Here is a 23021-nt window from a genome sequence, read left to right as displayed (position 1 = left end):
TTTTCAGTATTTGAACTTCACTCGTAAAAATTGAAATGAAAACAAAAAACGTTCCTATTAAAGTTGAAGTAAAAACGGAAAACGAGGCATTTGAGGAATGTAATTATAAACTATATACTAGTAACACAAATGATGATAAAGATCCTCTTGCAATACTTTTGGATTGTAAGGAACCAGAAGGTGCAATGGAAGGAAAAAACATCGCTTCAGAAGGTAATCAGGATGAAACAATGTCAGATTGGAAACTAAATTCGAAAGATATATGTGTGGACAAATGTTTATCAACAGCTGAAGTACTTGTAATAACCAAACGTTTTCAGAGTGACATCAAGCCGAAGTCTTCCGATTTTATACGCAATACAAACCAGTTAAGCAGTGACAATTCTGTCCGTATTGAAGGTGAAATCTATCACAGAGAGGACGTTGAAGAGAATGGTGATCGAGAGACAGATAACAATCCTCAGGCCCTCAGGTAAGTTTAATCCGTTTATTTCCTCAGTCATGTCTATATAAATATTTCTTTTGAACCCTTGCAATACTTATTTAAATATTCGTTTCGTATAATTTCAACAGAGTTAATGGGGTTGCAAACATTTGAATACATAAAACAACGCAAGCTAATGCTTAGGTAGGTTTGAGGTGAGACAGTTCGGCAGTGAAATAAGTTTCCAAACGTAACGATAAATCACTAAAAACTTCCTCCTTACAGCAAGCTTTGAGTGTTATAATTGAATAGTGATAAGCAACTCAGTAATGCCAAGAGCAATTCTACTCATAAAAAAAGCGCTTTTAAATAAAACAATCAATGAGTAATACTTTAAAGTGCTGTCAAATCTCAATATTATTTAATAGGACTCTTGTGAAACACTAACTGCAATAGGAAGTATGTGTGTTTTATTGGTTGATAATTCAGTAGTATGTTTTCTATTCCAATAACATAACCAATTATTTCCTCCAAGGTCAAGATCTAAGTGTTTACTTGTTCCTAGTGATGTGAGGTGGAAAATATTCCATTCCGGAAAATTACCCACTATATTTCTCTGGAAAATTTTCCGTTCAAAAAAAATAGTAATCAAGTTACAATTCCTCAGCAATCATAAAATTGGTTAAATTCATGTATAGAAATGTTAAAAAGTGAAAGATCGTTTAAAGAAGCTGAAAGTTTTCATGACTCAGACAATTTTCAGTAGTATGTACGAACAAGTTAAACAATTTTTCATGAATCGAAATATTTTCTCTCTCATATGGAAAAATTGAAGAACTTTTTATGAGTCGGAAAATTTTCATCATTTTGAAGCAAAAAGTAAAACAACTTTTTCTGAATCGGAAAGTTTTATTGATCTGTAGAAATAAATGAAACGAATTTTCATAAGCCGGAAAATTTTGGATACTATGTATAGTGATGTTAGTTGGAAAATTTTCTACTATATTTAGCTGCATATTCAGCTACAAAATTGAATTTCTGTAGGGGAAAGTTAGCAACAAATTATAATTTTCCAATTCGCTTTCGGGAACCGAAAAATTTTCTAATATTCAAGTTGGGAAGTAAAATTTTACACAGTGTTTCTCTCTCTCTTTTCATCTGCGAGCTCCTTCGTTGCTAAGCGGTTAGCATATGCGCCTTTGGCATGGAAGAGCTGGCTTCGATTCCCAGCGGGAGCTCATGTAGTTCGGATTTCATGTTAATAAGTTGGTCACGTCTTATATAGTCTCGCTGCTGAAAGGGACGTTTAACTCAAAATCAACTTAATTCAACTCCTCTCTCTCTTCCCCATTCTCTCTGTGTGTGTGTGTGTATACAAAGTGCAGAGAACATACATTGAGTTCGTAGGGTACAAATATCCCATTGTATTATTTAAAATTTCAGTTAATTAAAAGTCATGAATATTTTCCGATTCATAAAAACATACTCCACTTATTCCTACATCGTTGTTTAGCCGTAAAATGTATTGGTAATAAATATTGTCTTAAAAGTTTCATGAAGTGAAAATCATACAATTCTTCATTTGTTTCGAAAACTTCAATGCGTTCTTCCCTCAGACTCCACTTTTGATCTTACAATATTAGATTTCGTCAATTTAATACGCATAAGACGGTTTTCTCATAGCTTTACTACTTTTATAGATTTACATACTGTAACATTTATAAATAAGTAGATATAATATGAAGTGCCTACTGTAAATTTTCGACTACCCAAAATTCGAGTTTAAGTAACTCATGAAAGCAAATACTGACCATTTTATGGAAATAAACATTTATTTATTCATATATTCAAGCAGAAGAGAAAGTGAAATATAACTAATAAGGACGCTGATTTCTGTAGTTGTTCTTCCAATAAAATAATAAAAGAAACATAAAAAGCACCACTATTAGCGCTGCGTTCTAAAAGCAAGTAATTTCATTTTAATTTACAAAATAAATCAGATATTTCTTATATACTTGTTCTATCGATTCGTCATTATTTCTAATATATTTTTATACATAATAATGGTAGTTTTACAATACAAATATCTGCTCTAAGGTGTTGATTATACAAAATTCCTATACTGAAGTTTTGACTTACGAGTGTTAAACACAATAAAATCATTTTCTGAATATTATGAAGATTATTTTCTGTTACAAACATAATCTTCATAAGGAATTTTTATGTAGTTATTTCATTACATAGGCAGGCCTACATGTGAAAAAGTAGTGGAATTTTCTGTTTCTGAAATTGATAAATTCACAAAGGTTTCTTTTCAATTTCTTGTTACATTTTAAATATTGGAATGGGATACTTGTTCTCTACGAACTCGATGTATGTTCCCTGCACTTTACACGCACACACAAACACACACACACAGAGAGAGAGAGAAAGAAACACTGTATATTTTTACTTCCCAACTTGAAATATTAGAAAATTTTCTGGTTCCCGAAAGCTAATTGGAAAATGATAATTTGTTGCTGTCTAACTTTCCTCTACAGGAATTGAATTTTATAGCTGAATGTGCTGTTAAATATAATGGAAAATTTTCCACCAAACATCACTATACATAATATCCAAAATTGTCTGGATTATGAAAAGTGTTTTCATTTGTTTCTACATCGTGATGGGAATTTTCCGATTCATGAAAATGCCTTTCATTTGTTTTTACAGAGCAATAAAACTTTCCCATTCACAAAAAGTTGTTTTACTTTTTGCTTCAAAATGATGAAAATTTTCCAAACTCATAAAAAGTTCTTCAAGTTTTCCATACAAGACACAAAATCTTTCGATTCATAAAACATAGTTTAATTTGTTCCTACATAGTACTGACAATTGTCTGAGCCATGAAAATTTTCAGATTCTTTAAACGATCTTTCACTTTTTAACATTTCTATACACGATTTCAATCAATTTTATGAATACTGAAGAACTGTTACTTGATCACTGATATTTGTTAAGAACGGAAAACTTCCCGGAAAAATATAGAAGAAAATTTTCCACCTTACTTCACGGCTAAACAACGATGTATTAATAAGTAGAATATGTTTTTATGAATAGGAAAGTTTTCCGTTTCAAACTTTTACTGAAAATTTTCATCACTGTACAGGACAGACAATTCTTCGATTCATGAGAAATTGTTTCAGTTGTTCCTACATAGTACTGAAAATTGTCTGAGCCATGAAAATTTTCAGACTCTTTAAACGATCTTTCACTTTTTAACATTTCTATACAAAATTTAAATCAACTTTATGAATACTGAGGAATTGGAACTTGATCACTGATATTTGTTTAGAACGGAAAATTTTCCGGAAAAATGTAGAAGAAAATTTTGCACTTCACATCACAGCTAAACAACGAAGTAGGAATAAGTGAAGTATATTTTTATGAATCGGAAAATTTTCATCACTGCTTGTCCCTATCATAAATCCTTTGTAACTAGATTCCGGCGTTCCCGCTAAAACTCAGATAGAACGGTATTCAGCCCTCAATATGGCTAATCCTATTACGATTACAATAGTAGCTTCGTACAGCGTTTGTTCCGTCTAGCATCCGTAGCTTTTACATTAGTATAGGCTAGTACTAGCGTGATTGAATTACGTACATTTCTGTAGGTACGCTTTGCTATGCTCATGTCATGTGACAAGATATTTTATTTTATAAATTAACCAACAAATTTCTGCCGCTTGTTGTTTAGGTCTGTGTTCAATTAGCCCTTACGCCGTGAGTTGAATGCAAATAGAGTTAAGGCGAAGGTCAGTTTTTGGTGTGGTTATATTTAACATACTACCTGGTTGTGGCAGTTCAGTTACACCGTGAACTTGCGTAAGGATAGAGCGAACATTGCACTTCCACATAACGTCATAAGGGCGTGTATGCTCTACGAGTTCAAACTGGGGTCAAATACCGCTGCAGTGCAGCGAAAGATATGCCAAACTTTGGTGAGGGTGTCTTGACTATGCGGACAGTGCAGCTGTAGTTTAACAAGCTTAAGGACTGTGACGAAACACTCAAAGACTCACCACGTGCGAGAAAACCAGCACACGTACAAAATAAAAAACTGCAGCAGCGATTAACGCGACCAGTAGCCAGACATGTGAGAAACTGGGACTACAAATCCGTGTGAGTGGAAGAACCATTCGGCAGCATCTCCATCAAATTGGGAAGCGCTAAAAGTTGGGTTGATGTATCCTACATGATTTGACTCTGTGCCAGAAGGCAACGCGAGCAGAAACCTGTGTTTCTTTGCTCTCTCGTTGGAGGAAGAAGCAGTTTCTGGACATGGTGTTGACATGTGGTGAGAAGTGTGTTCTTTACGAAGCCCCACGGTGCCGTTATAATTGGTTAACATCTCTTGATCCGGTTCCAAAACAGTCGAAACCAGCAGTGCACCAGAAGGTCTTTCTCTGTTTGATGTACTGCTCGCAACACCGTGCATCGGGAACTGCTACCAGCTGGTCTGAGCATCAGTGTAACCTTGTACTGACAGCAGTTGAGCCGTGTTCAAGAAAAACTCAAGACTCTGGAGCCAGCAATACTAAACCGCAAAGGGTCCTCCTGTTACAGGACGACATTAAAGTAGAGTGGTTAGGATGACCCGGGATACAATTCTACCCCTTGGATGGGAAACACTATTGCCCCCACCATACTCCCCGGATATTACACCGTCTGGTTTCCACCTGTTCTGTTTCTTGGACATTCATTTTAGGGGACCCCAGGGCAAATCCGTAGTAGAGTTTCAAAATACACTTGATTCGCTCTTCACTTTATGGCCCACCAACTTCTACCAAGATGGAATCAGTGATCATCCACAACATTGGCAGCAGGTCGTCGATGAAATGGGGACTATTTGATCTTTCAGGGGCGTCATAGGTGACATATTGATGTTCGAAGGTGCTGAGTAAAAAAAGCTACAGAACGTTGTTTGTTAGCTTGATATTTTGTTCAGCTTAAAACACAAATTACTTTGATGTAAATTATGTCGGGAAGTATGTAAATATTATCGAATAGAGCAAAACCTCTGTATTCCATATCCAAGCCTTTGCATTATGTTTTCTCCATAAGTGTCGTAAAGGCAATGCTCTAGATAGCAGAGGGGGAGTATGCGTTGTATACTCCCTTAAATGTTCCACTTCGAGCACTGTGTAAAGGAATAGCAACACCGTTTTAAAATCGAAATCTTCCTGTTCCGAATATTTAGCTGCGTAGCTGATGGTTGTATTGTGCCATTGTTCAGGCACAGCCCCTCATGGACCGTAGCTCCAGGGAGTATATTTAATACTTCTCTATATTTCCTAGCTAATTTTTTCTTATTATTTTATTACCAACTCCCTAGCTACACTGGAATGCGAAATGAAGCAGTGCCGGGTGTCGTGGGAAGAAAGATACGTATGACCATTCGTACTCACGAGACGGCGTCCATTTAGCGTCGTGAGAACAATTGGAAAGCTACTTGAAAGAAAAAAAGTATTAAACTCCAGTCTAAGAAGACAGAATCAACGACGAGTGTATCCGATTTGCTGGCAACATATCACCCCACAGGAATGAGTGCCATAATTCCAGACCTTCTAACTGCTGTTGCGGCATTAATTTAGTTATTATTATTATTGGTAATAATAATGATATTAGCCGTAGGCTTAATAAAGATTCTGCCTGTTTGCTCTGCTCGTAAGTATATTATCCCACTTTATGATATATTTAGGCAGGTCAATAATTGGTCAGTTTTTTTCTAATGTGATTTTAAGGTATAAAATCTGGACAAACTGCAAATTAGAATACCACACACAGGAAACTAATAATGGTAGCTTTATTACTCAGATATTATCCTGCATACATTAATAAATGTAAGGATCTTTTTACTTAATAGAATGCTTTTTAACCATTACCTTTTCTAAAAAATCTTTTTAAATTGTCATTATAGACAAATGGCCTATAGAATAATAATAAAAATAATACCAAGAAAAGGAATACTATTTATAAAACACTAACATTAGTGCATGATGCTAAATCCTAACATAAATCACGTTCATGTTCATTGCAATGATTTAAATTTACATTTGTATTTATGTATCCGCAAGTTCATTGGTCGGCTAACTACAAAAAAAGTGAATGCAAACAATTAGAGCTCTTAATTATGATTTTAACCTATAATTAATGCTTGAAATTTTCGGGTAACCAGGTACCCGCCCAATACCCGTTGCACTTGGTTTACTCGACCGTTAGACCTGATAAACCCGTTTGACCTGTTTGGACCGTTTGACCGGTATGGAACGTTTGACCTGATAGACTCTTTACGAGTTTTTACGTGATAAGCGAAACAATTTGTATTACGATAATAAAGTGAAACAACACACCATTTACAATAATGTCTGACTTACTTTATTTTCATAAATATAGGGTTATCAGGCCAACCATATTCATACTATTCAATCGGACAAACCCGATTCATACGGGTAAAAGTACAATATGTGTCCAACAGGCGGTCCAGGGTCTATTCTATCTTCTGACCATTACCGAAAATGCACAGTAGGCCGAAACTGCTCGGACGTGAAAACTATAATATTGTTATAATTATATAATTAGAAAAAAATAGTTCGTTTGAATGACCTGTGGTTATTCTTGTTTTATTTATTGGCTTATTGGTCTGCAGCGCCGAGTACGGAGAGTAGTTCGTCTTCAGTGTTTATTCTGGAGACAAGCAAAGCGGCTAAGTTTTCATAATACCGGCAACATCCAGCTGGTTGACTAACCGCACATGTGCGCTAATAACCTTTTGATACTTTTACTGCTGATAAGAAAACTTGGTTTAGCTTTGGAAACAACTATGTTTTTGTATTTATTTATTTATTTCCCGCTTTTGAACCTGTAGCATTTTATATAAAAATCACGCTACTAAATAAGTATCTCAATTACAGATCACACTAGGAAATTACCGATTTTCTTTTTAAGGTGTTATCGCTACGGAGCCTTATCAGTTATTGTGACTATTTTTATTTTGATGAATGTCGCAACACCAACGAATTCCTAATTGACCAACAAGGAATTCAGCTTTTGTAAACAGTTTATTTTAATATATGGCTTAATCAGGCCGGTAGCCAGCCCAAAAATGTAGGGGGTGGTGACGATCCAACCATATTATAGTTTATCACTATATTGTAGTTCATTTGCAAGCCTACCGTGAAAATTGTAGGGGGGCCAGCAAAATTTTTGGTGTGCCCCGCCCTGCAGACCCCCGTTGTTACGTGCCTGGGCTTAATTTTCACACATAAAGGTTCGTCTCTTAGAATTTTATACCTAATGATTGCGAATCTCATCACATCTTCGTTTGTGGTAACTTGTATGTCCAATATGTTAATTGTTCAGGAGACGAAAAGAACTTCACGACATCTATTCACAATATAAATAGTTCAGATCTCCCTGTAAGTGCGTTATCTGTCAAAAAAGATTCTGGTATAGATACTCTCCTGATAACACGGATAGCTATCTTACATCGAACTCGCTGCCATACGAGATATCATTTTAAATTGCCAAGAATCGACATGCAAGCTACACAATAATAGATTGTTTCTCAGCAATCGGTTTCTTATGACGTACGAGGGTTGCTAGAACATAGGTTATTGTTTTCTCATCAGATTCGTGCCAAAACTCAAATCGCAAAAATTCGGACATACGACGTATTACATCTTAAACGACGATATGACCTTGTACCGCGGGGCAAAGCTTTTAAATAAAAGAGCATTTCTTGCTACTTTGTATTACATTTGCCGCCATACAAACGAGCACCGTTTGTTTGTGTTTCTTGGACTTCTGCTTTGACTCCCATTCCACCATTTCCATGCATCTAATTCTCGTCCTCTCTCTTAGCCTTGGGTGCATAAACGTGTGACGTTAAACTTAAAAATACAGAACAATATGTTCAAGAGAATTGAAATACAATTAGGAACGATAAGATCTGATAGTATTATAAAAAATAGAAATGTGTGAATCATTTATTTAATTCTGCTGCTTCGATTTCTTCAAACGAATATGTACATTTTTCGATACTTCGTTTTACCTTGATCAAGACAGCAATGTTTGGTCTGCAACGAAATGTTATCAAATTATAACTTTAGAGCTTTTTGTTTCATGTTTAACGATTATTCGTTACATTATCGTTTAACCCTTTATTTACGACATTTTGAAACAATGCAGATAGACATGAACTTGTGATGTGTTTTTTCTTGAATCGGGCCAAAATAAAATATTTTTGCGTTACAATTGCAAAAAAAAGTCATTTCTGAATTTTTGACTAACTTTGACTCAAAAATACCGTCAGGTCAGAAATGTCAATTTTTCCAAACTGTAAAGCATACCAGAAAATTGTTATAAACGTTTTTCTGTATTTCTTTAATAAATTATGACATTGTAAATGAACTTTTGACCGTTATTAGCACTTAGAAATAAATTCGCGCATTACTAACAAGTCAAAGTAGCTTAAGTACCAACATCAATAATGTCGAACTTAGTGTGTACATCAGTATTAATTTCGAACCTTCAAGAATTACATAAATATCGTACAAGTAAATTTATTTAGCAACTAAACATTCCCACTTGCCCCCCCCCCTGGTGCTTGCTCCCCAACGTCATTTTGACTCCAAACAAAGAATATCACATGTAATCAATGCCATTGTTAACAATTGACTGGAATATTTTATACTGAGTAGCGCTTGGTATTTGTTTCTCTGCTTTTTCAGTATTAGGAATGAGGGATTTTCTGAAAAAAATTGCTACGTACCCCTACTGATACGCTTTTCTTACGCCTAAGTTATTCTTGTTCTACCACTCTTCGCAAGAAGTTTTTAATGCATGGTGCACCGCAACACTTCTTCAGCTTAAATTTATTTCCGAATGTATTAATTCTGACAATTCATCAGATGGATCCAGAGATACAAACGTGTCGCAAAAGTAATGTCAAATTTCATTCATACTGCTGGATCCATCTGAAGACTAGAAAAACTGGCTAGAATAGAATATGAGACAAGAATACATCATTCCAGCCACTATCACATGCACCAATTTACGACTAATTAATATGAATATTTACTTTCATTTATCTGAAATCTCACGTTATGTTTGGTATCCATTTTTGAGATCGAAATATATATATTGTATGTGCTAAAAAAAAAGTTTGTGCGGAGAAATAACACCTGCATGTGCCACTGCTTACATCTGAGTCAGACATGTGTCCGCTTCAAAAAATTTTCAAATACAGTTCGTGGGGAAGGATACTTGAAATTATTCTTAAAAAGTCAAAAAAGAAAGTAATAAAAGTCATAAATAATAATTTTCCAGCCCGGACGGTACTTGTAAGTAAAAGAAAGAGTAACTGGCTCTCTCTTGTACACAACACTCAAAGGATTCCTAAACGTTACAATGAGTAAATGACAACCAAGCGTGTTGACTAGAAAAAAAAATATCCGAGCACCTAACTTTGTTAGATGTAGGTAGCGGGTATCTTGAAAACTGGATTGTGAAAACAGCGACTCAGCTCTTTTGATTATCTGAAACAAAGTGGCGTTAGCGGGAAATATCTTTCTTCTACAACATGTTGACGGCCATAGATTTTGCAAAACAGAAAACATTTTTTCCAAGAAGTACCGTTCGAACACAACGTACGAGTTCCTTTCTATAATGATTTCTTTCCGGAGACAATTTAAAGTACTCTGTAAATAAAGAGTTAAACAGACACATTGGGAACGGTGCTTAATAATTGTTTAATGCAATGGCAGGCATAAACTCTATTAGGGTTCATCTGATTCGTTTAGTAAATAATTAAGTATGAAATTCTTTGAGTTGTTGCCAGTAAGCAATTGAATAACTAATTTAAGATCTTCAATGAGTTGTATTTTAAGGAATATTTGTTGGATATATTTTCATTAAGAGACATTTATACTGTTATTTACTAGAACTAGATTGTGTGTTTAGATAATATTTGTCAGTATTTTATTACACGGAAAGAATGCCAGTTCTATGTAGCTCAAGAATACAAGAGGTATATGTGAATTATGTAGAGATATTTTTCGTCTCAAAGGTTACAAGTGACAAGGGTACTTGAGATCTATGCTTAGCTTGAGAAAACATTACTTTTGATAGAAGCTGGGAGAGCATTTTCTTCGTTGAGGTAGCTCTCTTTTCGTTTATTTTTATCCCTAAGTGAATTTTTTTTAGTTAACTTCTCTATATTATTATTATTAAATGTAGTGATATTCGTTATGATGCTAATCTTGACTGGTTAGCATGTACTTGTTCTACACATATAAGATCATTTGTTTACTTGCCGCCACAAGAAAGATTTTTCTGTGGTGACACCTTTATACTCCGAGCTACCACGAAGCTTCTCCCAACATAAGTATAAAAATTCTAACTTAATAATCAGCAAGCGAACAAACAAATTAAGAAAAAAGTTTTGTCCTATCGGTCAAAAAAGAATATTAATACAACGGCTTGTGTCCTTTCACCTTGGCTAAGTTTCAGGCATTGCATGCAAAATTGTTTTTGTCCTCTACAGTAACAAGTAAGACAAAATCATAGGAAGCATCTTTCAATAAGACACGCACCGTCTTCTTCCTATTAGACTAGAATTTACCTTACACATTGTGGCGGGCCGGCGGTATGCTTTTGCGTACACCGGCAACCACACAGGAGAGTTTAGTAATTAACCAAAATACTCCTAATTGGTCAACAAAGTTTCTACAAAATCACCAATTATAACTCGAGCGGCAAAGTTATACTGGAACAGGAACTCAGCTAACAACTACTCTGAAGATTCTAGTTTTACAAGGTAGCATTGGCCTCGGCCAAGATTTGACTTCTAATAGAGAACGGTGGAATTCGTTATCTCGACGAAAACTTGATAGTTACCAACCCCTTGGGACATCATTTGAAAGTAAAACTCAAAAGTAAAGTTCCTTGCAGGAAGCCTACAGTATTGGTCCAAATGATATTACAAGTCCATGAGCTGGGGGCGATAAGTGTGACTATATATGTATAGAAAGAGTTTATAAAACTTACGTGACTTGTTCCAATCGATAAATACTGGCATAGAGAAACACTCACAAGATAAAACAAAACTTCACTAGACTGGGAGGGCACGAGTCAGTCCTAGTAGAAGGGTAGGTGCAAAGGAGTAGCTATTTGATCGTACTGGTGTGCTTTAGGCCAGCTAGGCAATGAACCTATAGTCTGTCAAAACACACATCAAATAGGGGAGAGAGAACTTCGACCGTGGACTTTCTAAGCTCTCCAGCAGTTTCTGGGCGCAGAGGTCCCGGCTGGAGCTAAGCTTGCAGAAGTAGATTGCCAAGTTCGAAGGAGGTAACTTTGACCGTCAGTTTCCTAAGTCGACCAGCAATTATGGGTAGACCCTTGGCTGTCACCAAGCTTTCAGAAACAGAGTGCCAAGTTAGCCACTAGGATCAGGTATGGAAGGTATCCAAGAGAGTAGGGAGGCCTCCGGAGAAGCCGAGAGAGTGAGAGGCATGGTGACGGTGAGGACAACTAGGAGCTTACTCGAAGATCCTGGGCTAAGTCGTGCCTAAGACATTGCGGACTCCGTCTAGATAGCTCGACTTTGAGGGGTCAGGATAGAGACGTCCGACGATCGAGTCAAGAACACAAGTTTTTAAGGAGCTCGATCGGTTTGGCTGACGGCACCAATTTACGTGTCGGGTGCATGATTGTGTCGTGTGCAGACATTGCACTCGGACCGTGAGGTCAGAGGTTGGACATGCGTTGTAGTCCAAAAGTTCCCTGGGGAGGAACCAAAGAGTAGTAAGCAGCCTGAAAAAAACGCTGATTGGTGTGCGCACGACACTAAGTGCAAAGTCAGCTGAGAAAAGTGCTTCTCCGTGGGACGGAGAAAATAACGTATGGAACATATCATGCTCTTAACACCAAGATTGGTTTACAACGGGGTGTCTGGGCGGCGCTATATGAGAAGAGAAGATGGTGTTTGTGCGCATGCGTGTATATGTACTCCGTGTACGTGGTTGAATTGTCCCCAAACTCTGGAAGAGTGATATACATCGAAATATACAATAATCATACACAATTTCACTTAAAAATATAGAACGTAAAAGGTTTTAAGTATTAAAGAACAAAGATTTTATGTATGTCCGAACCAAGGATCTTCCTATAATTTATCATTAGACCCTTGTAAGATAACATATATAAATATCTGCAGTTTGAGGACAGAAATAGAATTTTCTTTTTACAAGCAAAAACGAAAAGATTTTAAACACAGATTATATGGACTTCGTTAAAATTCTTCTACCACTAATAATAATAATAATAACTAATACACGGACTGCATATATACTAGACACAGACGCAGACATCTCTCTGTTACAGAAAGGATGTTATAATCTAGCAGAGTTGAACTTTAAGGTCAAGAGAGGGAGATTGGAAGCGAGACACGGGAAGACGAGAATTCTTTCGTTCCAGCCAAGAGAAAACAAAAACACTCAACACGAATTCGTATTTTAAATGAAGTAAATGAAATACTAATTTTGTTGCAGTAAGAAAAATGCAAAAAATGAAAAAATAAAGCAAAAAATAATTTGCTAATTTGAGTGCACTACAACTTGTACGAACCAAACCAACGCTAAATTGAATAATTTTTCATCAGTAATTTCCGTACTGTTAGCAACAAGGCTAAAGGGTGATTTTATCATGGAATACATTCTAATCGACGTCTTGTAAATTTTTCATCTATTCCTGTTTCGCTTGTAATTATCTACCTGGATTCTATGCTTTTACTGGAAGTAACTAACCAGCGTCCTTTACACGAAAGGGAAAATCACATCACTTTAAAATGCTACTAATGGACACTAAATTTGGGAAGCAGTTGCATCTTTAAAGAATTCCTCACCTGTTGTCGTGGAGGTTAAAAAGGTTTTCCAGATATTCGTATGTTTTATATATGGATAAATCGTATCTGATAATGTTAGCAAAACACGTTTGAACGTTGGTGCATATACAACAAAATTTGTGTAAACCATTCGAGAATATAAAATCAGCTGAACTATTGTTATTTTCTTTTTTGTATACACCGAGAAAATTTCGTTACTTTTAGAGCGGTATACAATTTTCTCTGCATAACACCTCTTGAAATCATCAGTAGTTCAAATCATTCATAAAAATACAAAATAACGAATCTAATATCGAAATGTGATCCTAGTTGTTGCTAACTTCTTTCCACGTCTTGGTAATGCGATGCTTCACCAGAGTTTGAATCCGTGATTACGAGTATTTGGAGTACGTGTTAATCCTTCTCTTTTAAATAGGGAACCTACATCCTTAAATAACAAGTTTTAAAACGTGTATAAAACGAAACAGTCTTTTACATATTCCAAAATACAATATTCTTTATGTTGATATATATAAACAGGGTGTTAGTGAACTATACCGACAAACTGTAACAGGTGATTCCTCACATTAAAATAAGAGAGAAGTTCATATTAAACTATTGCAAAAAGTAAATAGTTTCACACCTGCGGCTGTCCAAAATCGCGAAAAAGCTAAATTTTAGCAGGCCCTATTTCGAATTCCAGAAACTGTGACTGGTGGTCCGTATCAGCGTAAAGGAAATCACGCATACACAATCCAGAAATGCATATTACATATATTTTCATTCTGTGTGGAGAGAATAATTCACAAATATGCTCTCAATAGAGTTTTCAGATATATCCTAATTTTAAGGAGAATCCATGGTAGACAGGAGGTAAGCCTTGAAAACTATCGACATTCAATAGTTTGGAAGGAGGTCAGTTGTGTTAGGAACCGGCAACTCCATGTTTCTTGCGTTCGAAATAACATGTGATGCGATGTATTTCGTCACGGTATATTTCACGTTTTCATTACTTAGAAGCGAGAAAGAAAACATGGCAGCATCTTTTTCCCCGAGCAGAAGATACCAAGCTGTGGACGATCTTTAACACTTCCGACATCGCGCTAAACGATTCCGTGTTCACTGCTGTCAAGGCTTATCGGTTGCCTACTTTGAATCAATCATATTGTCATAGCATATCTCAAAATTTGGTTGATACATGCCTCGGAATTACACCCTGCAGGGAATACTCTGCACACCCATTTTACATTAATGAAATATGCATTTTTGGATTGCATATGCGTGATTTCCTTTACGCTGGTAAAGACCACCACTCTATGGTTTCTCGAATTCGAAATATAGCCCCTTAAAATTTTGTTTTATCGTAATTTTAGACATAGCTCTAAAATTATGCATTTTTCTCTACAGGTCCATGGGAAATTTTTTACTTATTTTGATATGACGAATCACCTCTTACAGTTTGTCAGTGTAACTCATTAGCACCTTGGATATCTATATCTATATATCTATCTATCTATATATATATATATATATATATATATATATATATATATATATATATATATATATGTGTGTGTGTGTGAATGTGTGGATATATGTGTGTGCTAATGTGATATCCTCTTATTGAACAGTGCATAATTATATAGGCTGTCTCATTTTTTCTATAATATTGCGATCAGTGGATATGTTAGTCTTAATAAAACTGATTTCTCTTTTATTGTTATTCGCAAAACGAGACCACTGAATGAAAAAAAGCAATGTGACGTTAATAGCTTACCCATGTGGCAATCTCTTATAAGGCAGTGTATTAAAAGTAATCTTATATTTGGTGCCACCATATTTTAGAACAGAAGACAGTCTGGACAGAGGCTGAATTAATGATTTTTCCGTTTCAGATGAGACTACTTTAATATTGTCAACATAATTCTATGGCAGAGAAAAGAAGCTCTTTTGAAAAGTTATACATTCTGTTTTTTTTAAAGTTATGCTTTTACTGGAAGATTGTCGTTATATTCAGTGATTTTGATTTGGTAACCCTAGGTAACGGACTACTATTCAATATACACCTTGCAGTCGCACTTACGTAGATCGGAATACTGTTCGTAAATCACACTTGGAGTTGTAGGCGTTTACCTGAACATTGTCATTGATAAGAAACACATTCTTTTCCTAATTTTTCGTCAGTTGTTTGTTGAATGGCGATATTTTCTTGGTCCCGAAGGGTTCTTAAATAGAACTGACCTTTTACAAAAAGTCATCTGCGAACCAGAAAGGAATTCCACATGTGTCTGTGATCCTTGCGTCTCCTTCAATAGACTATTCATATGTGTGTCACAAAAATTTATTAGGCTGGAGAACTTCAAAGCTTAATATCAAGGATGTCGCATTGTAAGAAAACTTTGCTTTGGTAGTATAATAATTTACGTCAGTGATAATTGTTGCTGTAATCATGGTAATAAATGTAGATATGGGACTAGGCCTAGTACGCAGCAAGATTTCTATTTTTAGCGTATGGCCTGCGATCTACTTGGAATCGAGTAGGAAGAAGAATCTGTGTGTTGAGCAGGTTCACAACGTATCTTGTCAAACAATCAATTCACAAGCAACACCACGTTGCGAGAAGGGTGATCTCTCTTATTTCGCCCTCAGTTAAGATGAATTAGAATGGATTAGAAAACATAGTAACCAGCCCATAATATTGTATTATTTAGTTGGTTATTAATACGCAGGGAAGAAGACTGATGGATATTGAGGACAACATTTTGGGTAAGTTACTTAGCGTATACTGAATTAAAACAAAATTTATATCGCAATAGATATAGTTCATCCTTACAATAGGAAGAGATCATACCATTACACAAGTATCGAAATCAAAATGGGAGGCGCGGTGGCTCAGTGGTAGAGCGTTCACCTCCGGTGCTTGGGGTCCCTGGTTCGATCCCAGCTCGCGCCGTGTGGACTTTGTGGTGGACAAACACCGTGCTCGTGGGTTTTCTCGGGGGTTCTCCCGTTTCCTCCCACTTTCTTCATTCCACCATTTCACTCACTTCTCATAATCACCGTCTCCTTTAGCCTAACCGGCATAACCGTGGGACGTAAAACTCAAAGATTTCATTTCATTTCGAAATCAAAATGTATAAGTGGGGAATGTCGCTTGCGTCGGTATTACGCATAGAGTTCGTAGAGTTCTTGTTAGAAGAGCTATGTACCTGGTTTCCTAGGGCAAAAAATAATTAGATAATATTATACAACAGGATCGTATAAAATGAGTGATAGGAATCCAGATTACTTGATACCCAGTAGAAAAGTTTTATTTCTTAGGCTTTGAATAGAGTTTTGATAATCAGAGTGTGAATTAGTTACCTATATTACCGATCTGTACTAATGTTTAAGCATTAAATGTACATTCTGCTTTCTTCAGTGTTTAAAATTTGCTGCTAAAATTACACAATGTAAATTGCTATGAAAATTTCAGATCAAATTTATGTCTGTTGAGTTATTTAACTATTTTCGGTCTGCGTGCATACTTTCGTAAATTTATTCACAAGAAGTTCTTTATCTGTTCTTAGTCAGCGAAACACAAGGCAGCGTCTGATCACGCATATGCGATCCCTGCAACAAAATGTTCAGAAAACCAATGCATAACTTCAAATTTTGAATTTCACGAATTGTTCGGTAAATAGTACCGGGAATATGCTTATGCTTATTGTCAGCCTGGTTGGGGATATGTGCAGGTTATCGATCTTACTGGAGTGAAAAGTTGAGAAGTTTCAGCTCACATTTTTATATAGAAATATACGTTAGCTGTGATAATATAAATGAAACCTCTACTCTTTTCAGAATGTGTTGTTAAAGCCGCGGATACAAGGTATTTCGTAATTCTTACTTCCTGTAGCGTTTGTTTAAAAAAAGTCATATGCATAAATCACTTAAAATACCTAGATATACTTACAAGGCAGAATACCCCGCTGTAACACACCGATTGCAATAGGATTGAACAAACATAGATATCATCGAGAAAAAAGCGACACGTATTTTATTACATAGGTGGACAAGCGCTTCGAAATGGTCAAATAGGGGATAAAAATGAGGTCAAAAGTAGATTATGTGCAATATAGCGAGAACGAGAAGAGATATCGGAAAACGTTAAATGCAGGAAATATTACCCATAGTCGACGCAATGCAATGAGGTAGAAGGCTTCCATGCGAATTACGCAAATCTTTCGGAAATGGACAAGTCACCTTTACATTGTCATAATGTTGTATGGGAATGAGCGAAGAGGGTGGCAAGGAGAAGGAAGAAAGAAGAAACGAAAACAGAAAATAAGTGTTTCTTTTTTTGGGGTGCATACGTCGCTAGTATGCGGAGACTGAGACTCATCGCAAGGTACGAAGATGAGGGGATACGCAGGCATCCAGCGAAACAGTACTGCAATGTGGATTGCATATATATCATGACTTCAAATTGAGTGGTGGAAACGTTTAATAGATGAAGAAGTGCAAGGTGATATGACGTTGCGCATCATGATATATGCAAATACTGTGAAGAAAGGAAGAGCGCGTTGACTTTGAACACATATATAAATTTACAAATAAGAAAAAAATGTGCCAAGTATCTGTTAATGAAGAATAAATATACTAAGAGAAGTAAATAAACATGTCTGGCAAAGCAAATAATAAAATCTCTCTAGCTAATTTGGACAGGACTCAAAAATTTCCGTTAAAGTTTTTAGAGTTAACGAACGTAGATCTTTGAAAAAAAAAAGAAATAATATCCATATATAATGGACATAGTGAAACTAAATAAATTGTTGTACATAGGCCTATTGTATTCAATTGCAGTATTTATTTATGCTACGAATTAATACACATAAAACTTGTGTACAAAAACAAAAGCCTACATACGGTTTCAAAGGCCAAAACGAAAAGTAGTTGCTATACACTTATCAGCGCTTCTCCCTCTACTTTTGGCTCCCTTTTGATCTATTGTGTATATTATGTTCCTTGTTCCATGTCTCTAGACCAGATAGAGAACGATTTATTGGAATTTTTAAATTACTATGTAAATTGCACTTCGTTCAAAACGTCGCACGGTATCTAGGGCCTTATATGGTGGTGGACTAAAGGTTAAATGTGTAGGGTAACAAGTAAACGAAGACCTTTACAGACAACGTAATTCATATAGCTAACCTCGCACAGAATGTCTAAAATCTTTCTAAACGCTGCATCTCGGAACTTGAAAATTTCCGTACGTTCCGCCTAATCAAGGGAATTTAACCATTTTGTTACCTTTAAATTCATGGGACAGGAAAAAAAAATTCTGTTTAATAAGAGGCCTGGTTGTAGGCTGTTTCTGCTGTATTAAAAGTTTTTATTAAAGAAACCTTATGTTCTTGTTTTAAAAAAAATAAGTCCACTTGAAATTACTTTTTGTGTCCAATTATGTGTAAATCCCAGAATATTTTCTTCTACCGTAACATTGCCTGTTTAAAACAGTAAGAATTTGCAATGTATAAAATTGGTACTTTAAGTTGAATAAGGCAATTTGAGCGAGGCATTGCGCATGAATAGGAAAAAGGTAAAGTTATCGAAAACAGAAGACTTAGTACGAAAGCTACGTTTCGAGAGACCGAAGTGCGTATCAGAGCAACACAAGCTTATATTTAAATACTCTCATAAGCTCCTTAAAGGTAAACTTAGGAACTTATCTCCTTATCTCAGAAAGTAACTGCTGTGACAAAGTTTTAGATTTTCTAAAGCATATATTTTAATTAATTTAGAGCTCATTTTCAAAAGGATTTATCATTTCTTTCCGAAATACATTCTTAAACTTTTTGGGGGGGGGGGATGATCTCTGTCTAGTATGCAAAAAGGGTCACATCTAGATTGTTTCGTAGTTGTATAAACTCTTTATTAGGCTTGAAACTGCTATGAAATATAAGAAAGCCATAACTGAGCTCTGCTGAAGATTGAGCTTTCGCTGTCGAACAAAGTGGAAATGTCCTTTCTGAAAACAAGCTTACTCACTTTAAAATATTACTTGTTTAGCATATACTTTGTAAAATATATTTTCTTCTTGAATTGTTAATGTCTCTGAACTTCAGTCCATTTTTTCAGAAGTTAACTTCTAGATTTTTCGGGCCCATTTAGTTGTAGTGTGACATCTTTGTCCAAATTTTATCCATTTTTGTCCACTCAAGAGGAACCTTTATACCATTCAAATTAACAAACGAGGGCTATTTCAAAATTCGGTCACTTCGATCACATGTAGTGTGACATCTACAAATTTGAATTTTAACTATCTCAGAATTTTGTCCAATTCTTGTCCGTTTTTGTCCAATCAAGAATCACTTTTATACCATTCAAATAAACAACGGAGGGCCTTTTCAAAATTTAACCATATCTATCACCTGTTGTATGACATCTTTAAATTTGAATTTTAACAACCTTAAAATTTTGTTCAATTTTTGTGCATTCGAGTACCTCCAACAAAATATTTTGTGCGATTAAAATAAACAAGGGAAGGTCGTTTCAAACATTGGGGACTTCGATTACCAGTAGTGCGACATTTTCAAATTCGAATTTTAATTACCTCATAATTATGTAAAAATTTCCTTACATTTTTGTACCATCAAAATTAACAAATTAGGGCCATTTCAACATTTTGGCCATTTCGATCACCAGTAACGCGATATCTCTAATTCGAATTCTAACTAAGGATTTTTCCTATTTATTGTAATTTTTGTACCACCTAGATAGTTGAAATTCGAATTTGAAAATGCCTCACTAAATGTGATCCAAGATGTCAAGTTCTGTGCCATTGAAATAAACCAATGACCGTCCCTGGTTTATTTTAATGGTACATAATTTATTCTTGGTGATACAAAAATGTTAAAAAATTCTACACAATTCTGAGCTAATTAAAATTTGAATTTGAGTATGTCACTATAAGTGATCGAAGTGGCCGAAATTTTGAAATGGCCCTCCCTCATTTAAATGGTACAAATTACTTTGTTGGGTGGACCAAAATGTACAAAATTCTGAAGTAGTTGAAATTCGAATTTGAAGATATCGCACTACAACTAGATGGACGCAAATTTTTGTTTTGGTATTCTTATACTGCCACAGTACCACACAATTTGAAATCCAAACACACACAACAGTATCAACTTTAACTTTCGAGATGGGCGACGTCGAATTTTTTTGTAGGTGATTTGACACTGTTATTTTTTTTCAAAAAGGTGACCGTTATGCATCATTGCCGGGAGTATGAATCATTCACCCTTTTCCTATTCTTCTTTCACAAAACCTTGGAAGATATTCTAAACCGACTACAATAAATCATTTAAGATCTTGAGTATTTATATTAGAAACTTGAAATTCCATTTATGAGGAAAGTTGTTGGACGTTTAAAGTTATCAGTTTTGTCGTTCCTTTAAATATGCATTTATATAACAACCATAACGGAATAAACATGCAATAACCTATGAAATATGCAAATGTATGCGCTATAAAACTGCTGTTTTACCCCAACATACCTGAAACGAATTTTTGTTTAAAGAGCATATTAATATCACACCAGGAAAAGAAAACATGAAAATATGCAAAAATCCGAAGTCTACTTATTACTGATCATGCCAAGGATAACAATAAACGCAAATCAGAGCAACTTTAGTTTGGAATTTCACTCTGGACGCTATCTGGTTCTGCGAGGCGAGAAGCATATCACAGGAACAATGGAAACCCTACGTGTGTTATACATTGATACACAATACAGGCGGCTATATCTGCAAGTGCAAAGTTGCTGTCGGCCCTGCTCATAGTATTGAAAGAGCTTTAGGGTACACTTGGGCCACGGATTCAACAGAATATTCCGCCTACAAAACTTATACATTTGTACATCATCATCTGCGAAAGCGACAAACTGATCAATAAGAAGTGGTTCGAATCGGTGATCCTTCCATTGGTCAATGAGCAAACGGTACTATAAGTCGACTTGTGTACACGTTAAGATCGAGCCGACTTGGCAACAATATAGCCGCTGGACAGCAGTGCAACATTATGAAGTACACAACTGGGTAATACAGCCTCTAGACTTGTATAGTGTGAGAATCGGAAAGAATTTCGTACTCAAGGTATCTGATGCGCTGCGCCGTCAGCAACTCAACACCAAACTAAACAGCAGAAACAATGTCCTGACACTTAAATGCCTTGTGGATATACTGCCGTCTCCACAGTATACGAGGGTCACTACGAAAGTTTTGAGATACTCATTGTTGTGACACAGTGGTATCCAGAGCGAAGGAGCGAAGCAAGTTTCAACTCGCCTCGCTTATCGGCGTGGCCGTATCCCCTTCACTTGTTTGTTGATGTGAGCAGTATCGGGCTGTCTAGAATGGAACTCGAAAGGGATCATTTTCGGGCAATGATTCTTTACGATTTCAAAAGTGGTTTGAACGAGACACAGAGCCTTGACCGTTTGTATGGGGCATTTGGAGACGTTGCTCCTTCCTGTGCTACAATTTTGCGGTGGTTTGGTAAATTCAGATAAGGTCGGAGATCGCTTAAAGATGAAGAGACAGCTGGACGTCCGGCAATAGCTGTGTCAGATGAAAACATTGCCGCTGTGGAACAAATGATTCGAGAAAATCCTCGAACAACTTTCAAGGACATTGAATCTACAGTGAACATTGGATCGCCAGCAGTAACAAAAGTTCCTCATGATCATCTTCGGCTCAGGAAGGTTTCATCTCGTTGGGTGCCTCACACTTTGAGTAAACAGCAGAAGCGCATGCGTGTGGAATGGTGTGAAGAAATGCTTGCAAGATTTGATGGAGGCTATTCTCGCCGCGTCTCTGACATTGTTACTGGTGATGAGACTTGGATCTATGAATTTGACCCCGAAAATAAACACCAGTCTACAGTTTGGATCTTTGCAGACGAAAATCCACCCACGAAAGTGAAGCGACCGCGAAGTGTGGGAAAGAAAATGGTCGCAACTTTCTTCTCCAAATCTGGCCATGTTGCAACTGTTCCACTTGAAGAACAAAGGACTGTTACTGCTCAGTGGTACACCACTGTTTGCGTAACAAAAGTGTTCCAAAATCTTCGGGAACGGCGTCCAAGAACTGGATTGCGTGGGATCCTGCTTCATCATGACAACGCGTCCGCACACACGGTTAACATCACAATTCAGTTTTTAGAATCTACGGAGGTCAAACTTATGACTCATCCGCCGTATAGCCTTGACCTGGTCCCGTGTGATTTTTTCTGTTCCCCAGGATCCAAGATCGCATGGGTGGGAAGAGATTTGCAGCCCTAAAGAAGCTGTAGTGGCTTATGAGAATAAGCTTTCAAAACTTGAAGAAAAAGACTTGCAACACTGCCTCCAAAAGTGGTTTTCGGAGATGCAAAAGTGTGTACAGTGTAATGGTGAATACTTCGAGAAAATGTAAGTGTTAAATTGATTTTAATTATGTAAGTTATCTCAGAACTTTCGTAGTGACCCTCGTATACGTATATTCCAATACGTGTAGTTCCGTTCTGAATATCTTTCTACACGACCAAATTACTTTCCAAATCCAGTGGAGTTATGTTTTCTTCAGTTAACGTCATTGACCTGTAAAATAGAGTGCCATAACATATCCATCATCAGGTGTTCGTCACGCCAAC

General features: G+C 36.2%; 1 protein-coding gene across 6 annotated transcripts in view; it reads left to right on the top strand.

Moving 5' to 3' along the window:
- The window catches only part of LOC145673410 (E3 SUMO-protein ligase ZBED1-like), a 60374-nt gene that overhangs the window by 23819 nt on the left and 13534 nt on the right, over positions 1–23021 (top strand). For 4 of the 6 annotated variants that reach the window (XM_081743094.1, XM_081743093.1, XM_081743092.1 and 1 more), the window contains one exon: positions 8–472. The exons of the other annotated variants lie outside the window; for them this stretch is intronic. In XM_081743094.1, coding sequence (XP_081599220.1) covers positions 36–472 — 437 coding nt within the window. In that variant the 5' untranslated portion in view covers positions 8–35. The remainder of the gene's footprint in view (positions 1–7; positions 473–23021) is intronic. 6 annotated transcript variants of the gene reach the window in all.

The sequence above is a fragment of the Thermobia domestica genome, chromosome 16 (assembly GCF_964235325.1).
Source record: "Thermobia domestica chromosome 16, izTheDome1.hap1.1, whole genome shotgun sequence".
NCBI classification, from domain to species: domain Eukaryota; kingdom Metazoa; phylum Arthropoda; class Insecta; order Zygentoma; family Lepismatidae; genus Thermobia; species Thermobia domestica.
This window is presented reverse-complemented; position numbering and strand designations above follow the sequence as displayed.